The 13454-nt window shown below is 36.9% G+C and overlaps 1 protein-coding gene across 2 annotated transcripts in view; it reads right to left on the minus strand.

The window, feature by feature from the left end:
- Positions 1 to 29: 29 nt before the first annotated feature.
- Positions 30 to 13454, minus strand: part of eif4g3a (eukaryotic translation initiation factor 4 gamma, 3a) — a 78583-nt gene continuing 65158 nt past the window's right edge. The window contains exons 23-35 of one of the 2 annotated variants that reach the window (XM_079844841.1): positions 11765 to 11895; positions 11393 to 11483; positions 11094 to 11214; positions 10783 to 11000; positions 10560 to 10678; positions 9521 to 9693; positions 8708 to 8833; positions 5829 to 5910; positions 5508 to 5606; positions 3125 to 3271; positions 1805 to 1886; positions 1568 to 1714; positions 30 to 1482 (exon numbers count right to left, since the gene is read on the minus strand). In XM_079844841.1, the coding sequence (XP_079700967.1) occupies positions 1301 to 1482; positions 1568 to 1714; positions 1805 to 1886; positions 3125 to 3271; positions 5508 to 5606; positions 5829 to 5910; positions 8708 to 8833; positions 9521 to 9693; positions 10560 to 10678; positions 10783 to 11000; positions 11094 to 11214; positions 11393 to 11483; positions 11765 to 11895 (1718 nt within the window). In that variant the 3' untranslated portion in view covers positions 30 to 1300. The remainder of the gene's footprint in view (positions 1483 to 1567; positions 1715 to 1804; positions 1887 to 3124; positions 3272 to 5507; positions 5607 to 5828; positions 5911 to 8707; positions 8834 to 9520; positions 9694 to 10559; positions 10679 to 10782; positions 11001 to 11093; positions 11215 to 11392; positions 11484 to 11764; positions 11896 to 13454) is intronic. The other variant, XM_079844842.1, reaches the window with a different exon arrangement.

Consider the following 13454-nt stretch of genomic DNA (forward strand, 5'->3'; position numbering starts at 1 on the left):
TATTAATTACACATAAGTCATAAGTTATTAAATGTTTGCCCAAATATTATTTGGAAATATTTATTAATAATAATTAAATAAAAAATGCAAAAAGGGGCAATATAAATCGGTAACACTTTAGAATAATGGTCATTAGTTAACATTAGTTAACATGAACTAATAATGAACTGCACTTATAAAGCATTTATGTATCTTTGTTAATGTTAATTTCAACATTTACTAATATATTATTAAAATCTTTTTAACATTAGTTAATGCACTGTGAACTAACATGAACAAACCATGAACAGCTGGATTTATATTAACTAACGTTAACAAAGATGAACAAATACAGTAACAAATGTACTGCTCATGGTAAGTTCATGTTAGTTAAAACATTAACTGTTAACAAATACCCATGAATTACTCATAAATCTTGTCTTTTCTCATAATTGAATTATATATTTTTTCAAAATCCTGTAAATGCCTCCAAAAAGAAACAGCACACCATCACAGTCCAGTCATTTTTAAATCTCTTTTTTTCTCTTTAATGTATTTACAAGCTTTACATTTCCTCCGTAGTTCTTCATTACAAGAACACCGAGCAATCCTGGCTTGCATTAGTGTTTGCGCTTCACCTTCAATGCATACAGGTATTTGATGTTGATGTCTGAATTATTTTCATTCTGTTCAGGATGCATATTCATTTTTATTGTGTTTGTCATGTTATTTGCGGAGTTCGCAAAAGCCGAAGCAGAAGAATCGGTGGTGGGAGTTTCTCCAAACAGTCTGAAACATCAGCGACATTAGCCGATCCCGGACTTTGAGCCAAAAAAAAAACGTATGCGTTTAATTCTATCGCTGGAAATACTTACCCTGTTTTAAGGTGAATCACATGAATCCAGGGAGGCTGCTGAAACACTTAAACAAAATTAATATTATTGTTATGATACATGTTTATTCTGTTATTTCTATCAATGTTCTTTTCGCCTGCAAATGTTAAATAGAACTTCGTATTTGCAGTATCTTAAAAAAATAATAAATTAAAGAGTTCAGAACCTATTTTAAGTCTCTTCTTTTAAAAGTAACAAAAGAAAAAAAAGTCAAACTTTAAAACAAAAATATTTTCTATATATATGATACAAGTATTTAGTGTTCCCTCCGTGTTGCAGAGAGTTCCAGCTCAAGTTGGCCAGCGTTTCAAAGTCAAAGTTCCTGTTTCTGCAGGAGTAGGTGTGTCTATGGCTAGACTTTTATAGTCTGTATGCATTTTTTTGTTCGCGTCAGTAGGGGGCCTCTGGGCGTCGGCCACCTGTTTATGTCAATTATCCTCAGACTCCTCCTCCGCCTCGCGTAACCAGGTGAAGAAAGCAGTGACCGACTTCAACGCTACGCCTTTTCCCTGCTGCTCCGCTGGGTCTTTACTCGTTTCCCATTGATAGAAAGCATCCTCCGAAATAACGTCCTCGTCGTAAAGACAATCGAAAAACATTCGGAGTAGATCTGTGAATAGAAACAGATCAAAATTACAATCTTAGAAATCAGATTTTGTTCAGATTTAGCTTCTTTACTTTCACCCGGTACATACTGGGTGGTTGATCCAGGGTGACAATCAAAGACTGAAGAGCATAAAGTGCTTGCAGCTGCCGCTCTGTGTCGGAGTTAAGGTACTTATGCAATATAGGCAGGCGTCTCTGGATGATGGCAGTGTCCACTCTACAGGACGTGCTTTCATCTGGAGAAGAAAGAGATAAAAGCAATTGGCAAAAGGACGATAGATGTGAAGCTGTTTAACAAAAGGCCCAAGAACAAGTCGTTTGCTCACCTTTAACTGCTGCTTTACATACAGCTGTCATTAAAGCTCTCAAAAATGGAGAGGAACTCATCTGAGATTCGTCCAAATTAGCCTGAAAAGAAAAGTCAAAATTTCCTAAAAATGTGTCATATACTCACTTTGTCGTGTTGAATTTTATATTTAATAAAATGTTCAATTGTAGTCTCTTAAAAAGGCAAAATAAAATTGTCAAAAATATCGATTTTCAATACATATCAATACTGAAATACTTCCAATACTCATTTTCTACAAAATAGACACACAATACCAGCTGTGCTTTCTCGCTCTCTCATCTCTCGACAGCGAGTTGACACACAAACCCGCCTTCCCTCACTCACTCCTTTCATTTGTGTCAGATGATGCTGATGCTCCGGATATTGTTGGTGTTACAGGGCTTGAATTCCAGCGTGGGATTGTGCATATTGCGTATAGTATTTACTCATTCCTGCAGATTTTGTACTCACACCTAGCTCGCACATAAGCTGCCTCTTAGTATTAAATTTAGTTATTTTTTCGCTGGTTATTGCACTTAAAGGAAAACGCTGACTTCACCGTATCCCCCAGAGTTAGATGAGTCCATACATACCATTCTCATAACTCTGTGTGTGCACTGTGCACCCATGGTACAGCAGCAAAGTTCCTTGATTACTACGCAGGAATGAGAGTATAGTTCCTAGCCATATCGGCCTAGAAAATCACAACTTTTCATTTTCCATCGGTCTTCGTACATGATGTAACTATACACATCACAACATCTAAATAGGAAAAAGTTGGCGTTATTTTGTCACTTATTGAGCAGTAGGCTAGATGGAGCCGTTTACCTCCAGTCTTTGTGCTAAGCTAGGCTAGCGGTGGGTGTGTCAGACAGAGTTATGGCACGCACGGAGGTGAGAATGGTATGTATGGACTTTTAACTCTGGGGGATACGGTGAATAAGCTAAAGTCCCAAAAAGGCTGCGTATTCTTTTAAACAGTCAGATACAAACTAAATAATGTAAAATTGCTGGTCTTGGGGAGTATTCACATAAACACAGTCAGTTAAGTTTTAAACATTTGAGAACGAAAACGTGCAACAGTATAATGGATCCGTGCGTCAGGTCTTAAAGTGACAGCAGCCTAATATACCTGCTACCAAATTATGAGATAATATTAAAAATATCTCTGGCAGTTTTTCCCCATGGTATCAATGATGACAAAATTGTGGTCAGTGAAAATTCCACTAAAAACACTACAGTGTGGCATGTCAAGCCCTGCATATACTTGAAATGTTCTTTGCTTATGAGAGGTCTGTGAGTGTGGGATCAGTCCCACCTCGATCCAGTCGAAGATCTGTTCGTCACTGGCCATGTCTTCTAGCAGTAGCTGCTCCATTTGTTTGAAGAGCTCCTCAGAACTGAGGCTGGGTTTAGCTGTGGCCGGAGAGACAGGGGAGACGTCTGACACGGTGAACTCTAACTTCTGGAAAAAGAAGGACACGACTGGTTAATTTAGCGTCTTCTAGCTTCAAGCTACTCATAATTTGGTTGTGCTTACAATGGTTACAATACAAGCTGCTGATAAAAAGTAGTGAACTACATTAAAGCTATTTAGGTTTTTTATAAATACATATTTTTTATTTATAAATATATCTTAAGCCCTATTCGCACGGGATTAGTATTATCTGGGGACCTCGTGTGATTTTGAAATTACCCCCCCACATCTTAATTTTGCGTGGCGCATTCGCACGGGATAAGCAAGCCTGTGATTTTACTCGAATTTACTGACTTATCTCCCAGATATGATGTCAAGACTTGTAAATGTTTTTTCGTTATAGATATAGCTGTATGAAATTATAAACAGTCGTATCAATATAATTTTGATTGTTTTATAGTAATAAAAATAATTTAGTTCAGTTAGAGTACAATTAAAAACTGAACTGAGCAATAATAATAATATACGGCGGAAGATTCAGTTTCAAACCTAAATGTAAACGCGCCCATTTAAGCAAGTTTGTCATTGTCCTTTTCTGTTTTTGTGTTTTTCATTAAGAATAATATTAAACACACCATTCAAGCAATTTACTCCCAAATTGGTGCTCATTCTAAAGTGAAAGTATAATCCGCGCGGCCGCACGGAATTCAAAACGGTGTGCATTATATGCAGCCTAGCTCCATTCTTCGTGAAAGATAAAGATAAAGATAAAAATGCGCACAGGAAACAAAAACCTTGCAAAATTTATATACGATCCGCCTAATCCCGGCCAAATCACAGAGATGCTGATTCGCACGGGACTAATATTATCACAGGACCTCAGTGTTTGGCGAAATATGGTAGGTAATTTGCAGGGGAATTTTTACTTTACATATTACAGACATAGCCGATTCGCACGGGATTAAGATCACAGACATTCTCTGCAATTATAACAAATCGCCAGAGGTCCCCAGATAATACTAATCCCGTGCGAATAGGGCTTTAGATTGCAATACATACACTACCATTCAAAAGTTTGGGGTCTGTAATATTTTGAAATGTTTCCTATTTTAACATATTTTATAAAGTAATTTACGGCAAAGCTGAATTTTCAGTCTTCAGTGTCACATGATCCCTCAGAAATCATTTTAATATGCTGATTTTGTGCTTAAGAAACATTATTATCATCAATGTTGAAAACAGTTGTGCTGCTAAATATATTTGTGCGAAAACTGTGATACATTTTTTCAGGATTCTTTATGAATAGAAAGTTTAAAAGAACAGCATTTATTTAAAATATAAATCTTTTGCAACATTAATAATAATAATTTGTTACATTTATATAGCGCTAAGGGGGGAATCTCCTCAACCACCAATGTGCAGCATCCACCTGGATGATGTGACGGCAGCCATATTGCGCCAGAACGCCACCACACACCAGCTGATTGGTGGAGAGGAGACAGAGTGATGAAGCCAATCGTATATACATATATATGGGGATGATCAGTAGGCCATGATGGACAGGGGCCAATGGGCAAATTTGGCCAGGATGCCGGGGTTACACCCCTACTCTTTATCGAAGGACATCCTGGGATATTTAATAACCACAGAGTCAGCACCTCGGTTCAACGTCTAATCCAAAGGACGTTATAAACATTATAAATGTCTTTACTGTCACTTGTGATCAATTTAATGTACCCCTTGCTGTTTAAAAGTATTAATATCTCTCTTTTTGAATGTTAGTGTATATGAAATGTTTATATTCGGAATCAGAAGAGTATTTGTCAAGCACAAAACAATGAGGATACCACAACAATTTATGTAACTCAATTTATGCACTGAATCTACCATTCAATGCATGAATTGAGTTACATAAATTGTGGTGGTATCCATTTGATTTATTTATTATTTTGTTTAATTAATGTAATATATATTATGCTATTATGTTGTATATTGCTACAAAAACGATCTAAAATGCAGCACAGGGCTCAAATGAATTGCCAATTTGAATGAATGAATCAGACTTCTTATTAAAGAAAACGAGCTAAGATCTTTTAAGCAAGCGTTTTTGATTTTTACCTCAGTTTGTGGTAACAATTGTGCAACACCGCTACTTGTTTAAAAAAAAGTTTGTTACTGGACAAGCTACACTATTTTGAAAACAGCAGAACTACTTTCACTGAAAATGTAGTTTGTTTATTTATGAGTATTTGAATATGGGGAGGTGTTCAGGCTGTATTTGCACCTGTTTTGAGATGAAGGCAGGAAGAAGTTCTCCCTCAGGCAAGAAGTCGGCCCAGTTCAGCCCAGACTCTCTCCACAAGTCTCCAACTTTTCTATGGCTCTTTAGCACAAGTAGACACATGTAAATACACAAACACTCAAAGGAGCCAAAACAACACACAAAGCTACTTTACTGCAAATTATTACTGTCGCAGAGGTGTTTGTGTATGAAAGACGATCGTTTTGGCAGCATCATGCAGGAACCCCTCAATCACAGATGGATCAACTAGATAAAGATGAACTCGCTGCTCTAAAACACCATGTCAACAAAAGTTGAGCTTACCATTTGTTTGCATAGTAGGTGCAGTATTTCAGAAAATAAGATGGCAGCTCTTCCCACAGGGAGTAGCGGTTTACTTAACTCACTGTAGAAACAAAACAAATCTCCATTAGATGCTAAACTGAATCCGTCTGACAGCTGTAGCCCGCGTGGGCCTGGAATGACTGCAACTACTGTGCACCACCGAACTGTTAAAGCCCCAGAAGTCATAAAACCCAATACAAGTGATGATCTGAGTTATTTAATTATTTATATTTAGCATTGAATTCTGTATTTCAACTGGAATACCAGTCTCAAATCACAAACCAACAAAAATGAAAAAGGCCATGTTGACTTGAATAATAATAAATAAATAAAAATCTCAAAGATTGCAAAATTTATGACTGCGAAAATACTTTGGATATGGTCCACCCTTCACAATTCTAGTGTGTCTGGATTGTTTTAAAGCAAACTTTTTCATAAATTATTAAAAAATATGGTAAAATGTCCTTGTAGAGTAATAGTGACTAGTAAGGAAGGATGCATGCTGTATTTTTTGTATATTAAATGTTAAATAAATATTTTAATGAAACGTCATCTACATTTACCCCCAGGTAAATTATTCGGTTACACTTTATTTTAAGGTGACGTAATTAGATTGTACTTACTCAGATATGTACTGAGTAGTGCTGTCAGTTAAACGCGTTATTAACGGCGTTAACGCAAACCTATTTTAACGGCGTCAATTTTTTTATCGCGAGATTAACGTTCTTTTTGGTCTAACAAACTTTGTAGTTTTTTCACATGCTGTTGCAACAACTAGTAACGTTAGAAAAACTACAACACCACTCCGGATGTAGCTAGACCGGAAACAAAACATCAGGCACGCTGCGGCTGCCCGCACTCGTTTGGGCCATTAAAAGAGTAGACGTGGATGGCAAGCGTGAGACGCCGAAATGAGAAACGTATTAAGCCATGGTTTAACTCAGGGGTCTTCAACTAAAAGTGCTTGTCTTGAGCGCTGCTTTCTGCTCTGATGGTGCGTAGCCTACACACCAGACGCGAATGAAGCGTTTTGCGCGAGTGATTTAAGTCAATGCAAAGACGCAAATAGACATTCTGCGGCGCGGATTAAGCGGCGTGCATGTCGCGTCATTCGCGTCCGGTGTGAGCGCACCATCAGTCTCTTCTTCACTGCATGCTTGACCGCGCGTCTGGGTCTGAACGTAGTAACAGAGAGCATTGCAACGTTAACTGTTTCATTATGTCAAAAGGCTTCGCGGTCCGGATGGACGCATCTCGCGGTCCGGATTCGGACCGGAGTTCACTAGTTGGCGACCCCTGGTTTAACTGCACTATAGGCGGAGTCCTAGTTTACCTTGCATGTGCACTTTGTAATTTTATTTTGTATCACCCTGTTTTTATCCCTTAGAAAGGGCTGTTGAAGGGGCTGTTTGTGCAACAAAGTATTTGTTTCACCCTTTTATTGATGGGCAGTGTTACATTGTGTGAGATTATTTGCTCCAAGTGAGAATGTTGGTGTGAAATCGAACACTAAAGTATGCCAATGTTGTTTTCAATAAAACAAACATTTGAACAAAGCAAGCCGATCCACTTTTCTATGTTGATAAGAGCATTAAAATAAGAAAAAATAATGGGACAAAAAGAAATCAAGGGACATTTAGAATAAATAAAAATGTGCGATTAATTGTGATTAATTGTGAGTTAACTATGACATTAATGCGATTAATCGCGATTAAATATTTTAATCGTTTGACAGCACTAGTACTGAGTAATATTAATTAACTACATGTACTATAGAGTTATGGTTAGGGTTTGGTTTAGGGTTAGTTACTTGTAATTATGCATAAGGTTGCTGTTATTACTATAGTAAGTATATATAGTAACGTGTAACTACGTCACCTTAAATTAAAGTATTACAAAAATAAATTTATTCTCACTTATTGTTAATTCATTTATTATTGATTGTAATCAATATTCAAATTATCTAGTGTTAGTTGACTTTGAAAAGCATTTTACCACTATTATGAAGCTCAATTTCAAGTTTTAGATGTAGCATAATATAATATAATATAATATAATATAATATAATATAATATAATATAATATAATATAATATAATATAATATAATTAATATAATATAATATAATATAATATAATATAATATAATATAATATAATATAATATAATATAATATAATTAATATAATATAATTAATATAATATAATAAATGCCAGAGAAATGCTGGAATAGGCTCCAGCTCCTAGTAAGGTATATTATGTTAAATTTAGGTATTGGATAGGATTAGAATATGTTGAATATGGTCATGCAAAATAAGCCATCAATATGTGCTTTATATGTACTAATAAACAGCCAATATCCTAGTAATATGCATACTAATAAGCAACTAGTTAATAATGAGAATTGGACCATAAACTAAAGTAGGTAACACTTTATTTTACAGTGTCATTGTTACATATTACATGTACTTACCATAGTAATAACAGTAAATTATGCATAATTACATGCAAACTAACCCTCAACCCTAATCCTGCCATAACCCTATAGTAAGTACATGTTGTAAATTAATATTAATGTGAATAAATATATAATTACACTGTAACAATGACACCTTAAAATAAAGTGTAACCCTAAAGCATTACCTAAAATAATATATTGACTTTGTACTGGAGCTTTAACAGTACATGCATTTGTTAAATCGTCCTTTGACAGGAGATTCCACCTCAAAAGAACAACATGTACAACAAGGACAACATGTAATTGGGTTTAGGGGTGGAATGCCCTTTTATCACAAATTACACAAAAGCACCAAACAGAACTCATAAGACTCAGTGTTTGATGTGACCAGTGGGGTCCTGACCTGAAAAGCTCTCTCATGCTGATTCCTCCCTCTCTCAACAGAGGACTGAGCAGCTCAGCCAGGTAAAGCCAAATGAAGGGAATGTCTATCGCCATATCATCAGCCTGCTCCAACATCTCTGAGAACCTGTAGAGCCAAGAGACCCATAGTGCTTTAATACCATAGTATGAAAGTACATACATGCAATGCAAACTACAGTACATTTGATTTTAGGGTGTTCACACTTGTAGTTCAAAGAAGATACATTTAGTCCTGGTTCACAAAAATATAAACAAAACCAACAACATCCAAACCAATGCTGTGTGCTGGGCTAAATGCACTCATTGTATGTGTGTACATATGACGGTATTTTTACCAGCTGACAACTCACAAACAGCAAATATGTGCAAAGGAATCAAAACAGCGGCAGGAATTCCTCCGTCGCCCATAAACGGAGATCTGCTGCAAGGAAACGGCAGTTCTGACGGCTGTGCCGAACTGTAATGGGCACCGTACGTTTTGTAACGAGAAAAACCAAGTAAGATTGAGCATTCTGTCCTTTTTAGGGTCGCATTTTCTAACTTCACATCCTGTTTTTGCCGTGTTTAGATGTCTTTGGTCTGTGTTGTGTTCAATATTTCAGTTGATACCAGAGTTTGTTTGTAAGAGGACAAAGACCCCCTGAAAATGTGGGTCTCGGTCTGATTGTTTGGTGTGCACAAGGTTTCAGATGGCAGCGTTCACACTTCAACCGAGCGATTGCACCACAGCTTGTTTTAATTGAACCATAACTGCCAAGTGTGAACACGTCCTTAATGAAATGTATGTTCTCACCCTTTGTAGAGTTGAGAATGGGGTAAAATGCCCTTCTGAATAAGCTGATAGTAGAGCAGTCCCATGTGCTCTCTGGCTTTCTGACTGCGCTCCAGTGTGCACTCCAGACCCATGCGCACAAACACATATAACAGAGAGGGCTGCTCCATCTCCACTACACACTGCACTGCCTCCTGCACACAGACACAAACACATTAAAACTGTTTACAGTACTTACAATCAATCACATAGCAGATATTCAAGTTACTTTACACACAATAAATCAACCACAATAATGAAAAGCTGTATGATGGCAGGCACAAACATAGACAGACACTATATTGACTATAACAATGAAATATAGACTTTCTAAATGCATCATGGTAGAAAAAGGGGCACATACTGAAGACTTCCAACCATTACATATCCACAATTCAAATTTGCCCAATAATAGATTGGGCAAAATATATTAAATATTAACAATATTAAAAGATCATGCCAAAGATTATATCCGGTTATATATGTTATACATGTTAATCCTATGAATCCTGTTTATACTAAATTTTAATACTTATCAATACAGTACTGTACACAAGTTAAAAAAGATTTTCTTTTTGTTTTTTTTAAGTCTCTTATGCTCACCAAGGCTACATTTATTTGATCAAAAACTCAGTAAAAATGAATATTGTGAAATATTACAACAATTTTAAAATTCAATATATTGAATATATTCAACTTACTAATTGAATATTACTAATTGCATCATTACTCCAGTCTTCAGTGTCACATGATCCTTCAGAAATTATTCTAATATGCTGATTTGGCGCTCAAGAAACATTTATCTTTATTATCAATGTTAAAAACAGCAGTGCTGCTTAATATTTTTGTGGAAACCATGCTATATTTGTTCAGGATTCTTTAGTTTAAACGAACAGCATTTATTTGAAACAGAATTTTACTGTTAATTTTGATCAATTTAATGCATTTTTGATGAATAAAAGTATTCATTTCTTAGAAAGGGTTTTTGGTACTGGTTATAAGTGGTTCAGTATTGACGTACCTTGTAGTCATTAATGTGCAGAAACTCATCGATGATGGACTTGGTCTTTCGCTCAGCCTCCTCTTCAGACAGCACAGGCTTCTCTGAAACACCAGTGACCGGCAGCGTCTCTGATTTCACTGCAACGAAGCAGAAGCTCAGTATTTCATATATAAATTGCATACATGGGATAAGCAGTTTTAATCTATATGCATTCATTAGTATGAGAATGTGTCCTCCTCACCGGCCTCTGTGGCTCTGTTGTTCTCTATCTCACATTTCTCTTCTGAGATGCTGGCTTTGCGAGGAGTGTTGAGTGAGTCGGGCCCTTCTCTCCGTGTCTCATCAGGGACCATGTTGTCCGTTAGCTCCTTGGCACTGCTACCTCTACTGAAGGGCCCGGGTCGCGACGGCCCCAAACTCACCGGCTTTTCACTGCGCTCACGACTGGTGCTGCCTCGACTGACAAAGACATACAGAATAAAAAGATGTCAAACTTTTAGAAAATTTCATTCAAAATTTGTATTTGAAGCTCTGTTTTCAGATGTTATTTACCTTCCCATCGAGCGTCTGGAATCGGATTCTGAGGTTTGGGCTGCAGGTGGGCTGGGCTGAGCCGTGGATGACTGCAGCGCTGAATAACGGTTCAGGGTGCTACTGGCAGAGCGTGTCAACTCTGGAAATATGGGCATACATACATGTATACATACACGTTATATATAAATCAGTTTTCTTAACTTTACTGAATGGACAGTCAATTCAAGATTCATGAAGTTTGGTAGGTTTAACAAACGTTACTTCATACAAGTCTCGAACGTTACTTCATACTGTGTGTCATGTGGATTTTTCCTCACCAGAGTCACTGGCTTTGGCTCCGCCACTGCTGCCCTTTATCCAGTTGATCTGAGCCCGCGGACCAAGCTGAATCTTTTCATCGATTTGAGGCTGTGATTGGGGAGTAGTGGGGGTTCAGGGATCATAGAGGGTACGAAAGAGAGCATTTAGTTCCTCACAAATACTAAAATGGCTTATTATTGATTGTTAAAGGACACATGGACTCAATGTCAAATCTATTCAGTGCTGCACTAAACAACTGAGATTATAATCAGCAGGTGGCAGTGTTACCCCAATCAATTTTGTGCTGACGTATCAGATTGTATGCTCTGATTCACATTAAAAAAAATGTAATGTGTGAAACACGAAATGATTCTGTCCCATCTCTTCACCTTAGAGATCTTGGGAATCTTTGTGGGGTCGATGGTCCTGCTGTTCTTAGTAGTGGGCACGGTGTTCCACGTCTCCTCCCTCTGCGACCGCTGTTCTCTCTGTTCTCTCTGATCTCTCTGGTCTCTCTGGTCTATAACCACAGCCACAGAACAGCGTGTTACACAAGTTACTTCACAACAGATTATCACTAGCCAATATTAGCCATTGAATCAGAAATGCCATTAGTTTAAAGCAGTGATTGTTTCACAATCACAACAATAATAATAACAAATAATAAACCTATACAAATTCTGTAAATCACATCTGTAAATCACACCTTCAAATATTGTCTTGGAAAATGGGGGGCCTTGGAGTCAAAAGGTTAAAAAAAAGGTTAAACATTAAAGTGTTTATTAGCCTTGGATGCATGTAAACATATTGTAGAAGACTTCCAAAGCAACATTAGGAACTACGGATGCAACAATACAGTTAGTCCACGGTTCAATACATACCTCGGTTTTTAACCATGGTTTTCGGTTCGGTTCTGATGGCTTGTCACATCAGTTTTTTGCTATTCTATTCTTAGGCGATAGGAACCGCAACAGGTTAAGGAGAAAAAAGACTATTTTTTATTGCAATACTCTTTCTTTATTTTACTTAAAAGAATTGAAAAACCTTACTTAAACTTAAAACTTTACTTAAAAACCCTTGTACACATTCCTAGTGTATTGTATAATATAAAATAAACATAAAGATTTACAGTGGCAGCTCAGAGCTGTACAGCAGCATTTAAGTATGAAATTGAATGAATAAATGTAAAAATAAAACACTACATAGACTTCACTATAAAATATACATTGATTCTTAGCTACTGTATTACTCTTTGTCTTTTGTTGTTGTATTAACATTAAATGGATAGTTTACTCAAAAATTAAAATTCTGTCATTGAGAAATGAATACAGGTTTGGAACAATATTAGAGTGTGTAAATAATGACATCATTTTAGAGGTGAACTGTCCCTTTAAGGACAGCGTGTTCATAGGCTGTGCTGCTGTCAATTTAAGACCTGCGTGCATGTAATATACAGACACATGCCGTTTTTACTTTCACTTTAGACATAACCGACTGTGTTTATGTTAACCTTGTGTGTATTTGACAGTATTAGCGCAGTAAGACTACTTAGTTCAGTAATCGCGTGTTTGACAGGCGTTTAGTGCGCGCGCTCGGAAAAGCGCGTGTTATGCTGCCTTCACGTGCTATCGGAAATTTCCTAATTCCCACTTTAGAAGTCGTGATTACGAGCTTGTTGCATTCAAGTGGTTTGTTGTCGGAATGAACAGGAATCATGCTGGACACAAGGCTATTCTTGCCTATTTATTGGGGAAATCTTATTAAAACCAACATATGCACTGACATAAACATTACAGATAGTCAGCTTTCTGCCGATTCTGTAATTTCAGTCAAATGCAGGCTATTTTCGCTGTGTAGTGTGTACCAAACATAATACGCTTCAAATTATTACTCGTACATGTAAATATGCACTACATTATGTCAGGACAAGACGATCAAGCTGTTTTTGGGGAAAAACGAATAAAACCACACCTGCCCACACTGGTAGTTCTCCCATGGTTCTCCCCACCTGCATCTTTAAAGTTTATGACACGCCCATCTCGGGAATTGGGGTATCAAAATAATTTCCCAACTTCCCAG

Source organism: Gobio gobio, assembly GCF_949357685.1.
Source record: "Gobio gobio genome assembly, chromosome: 19".
Taxonomy (NCBI): Eukaryota; Metazoa; Chordata; class Actinopteri; order Cypriniformes; family Gobionidae; genus Gobio; species Gobio gobio.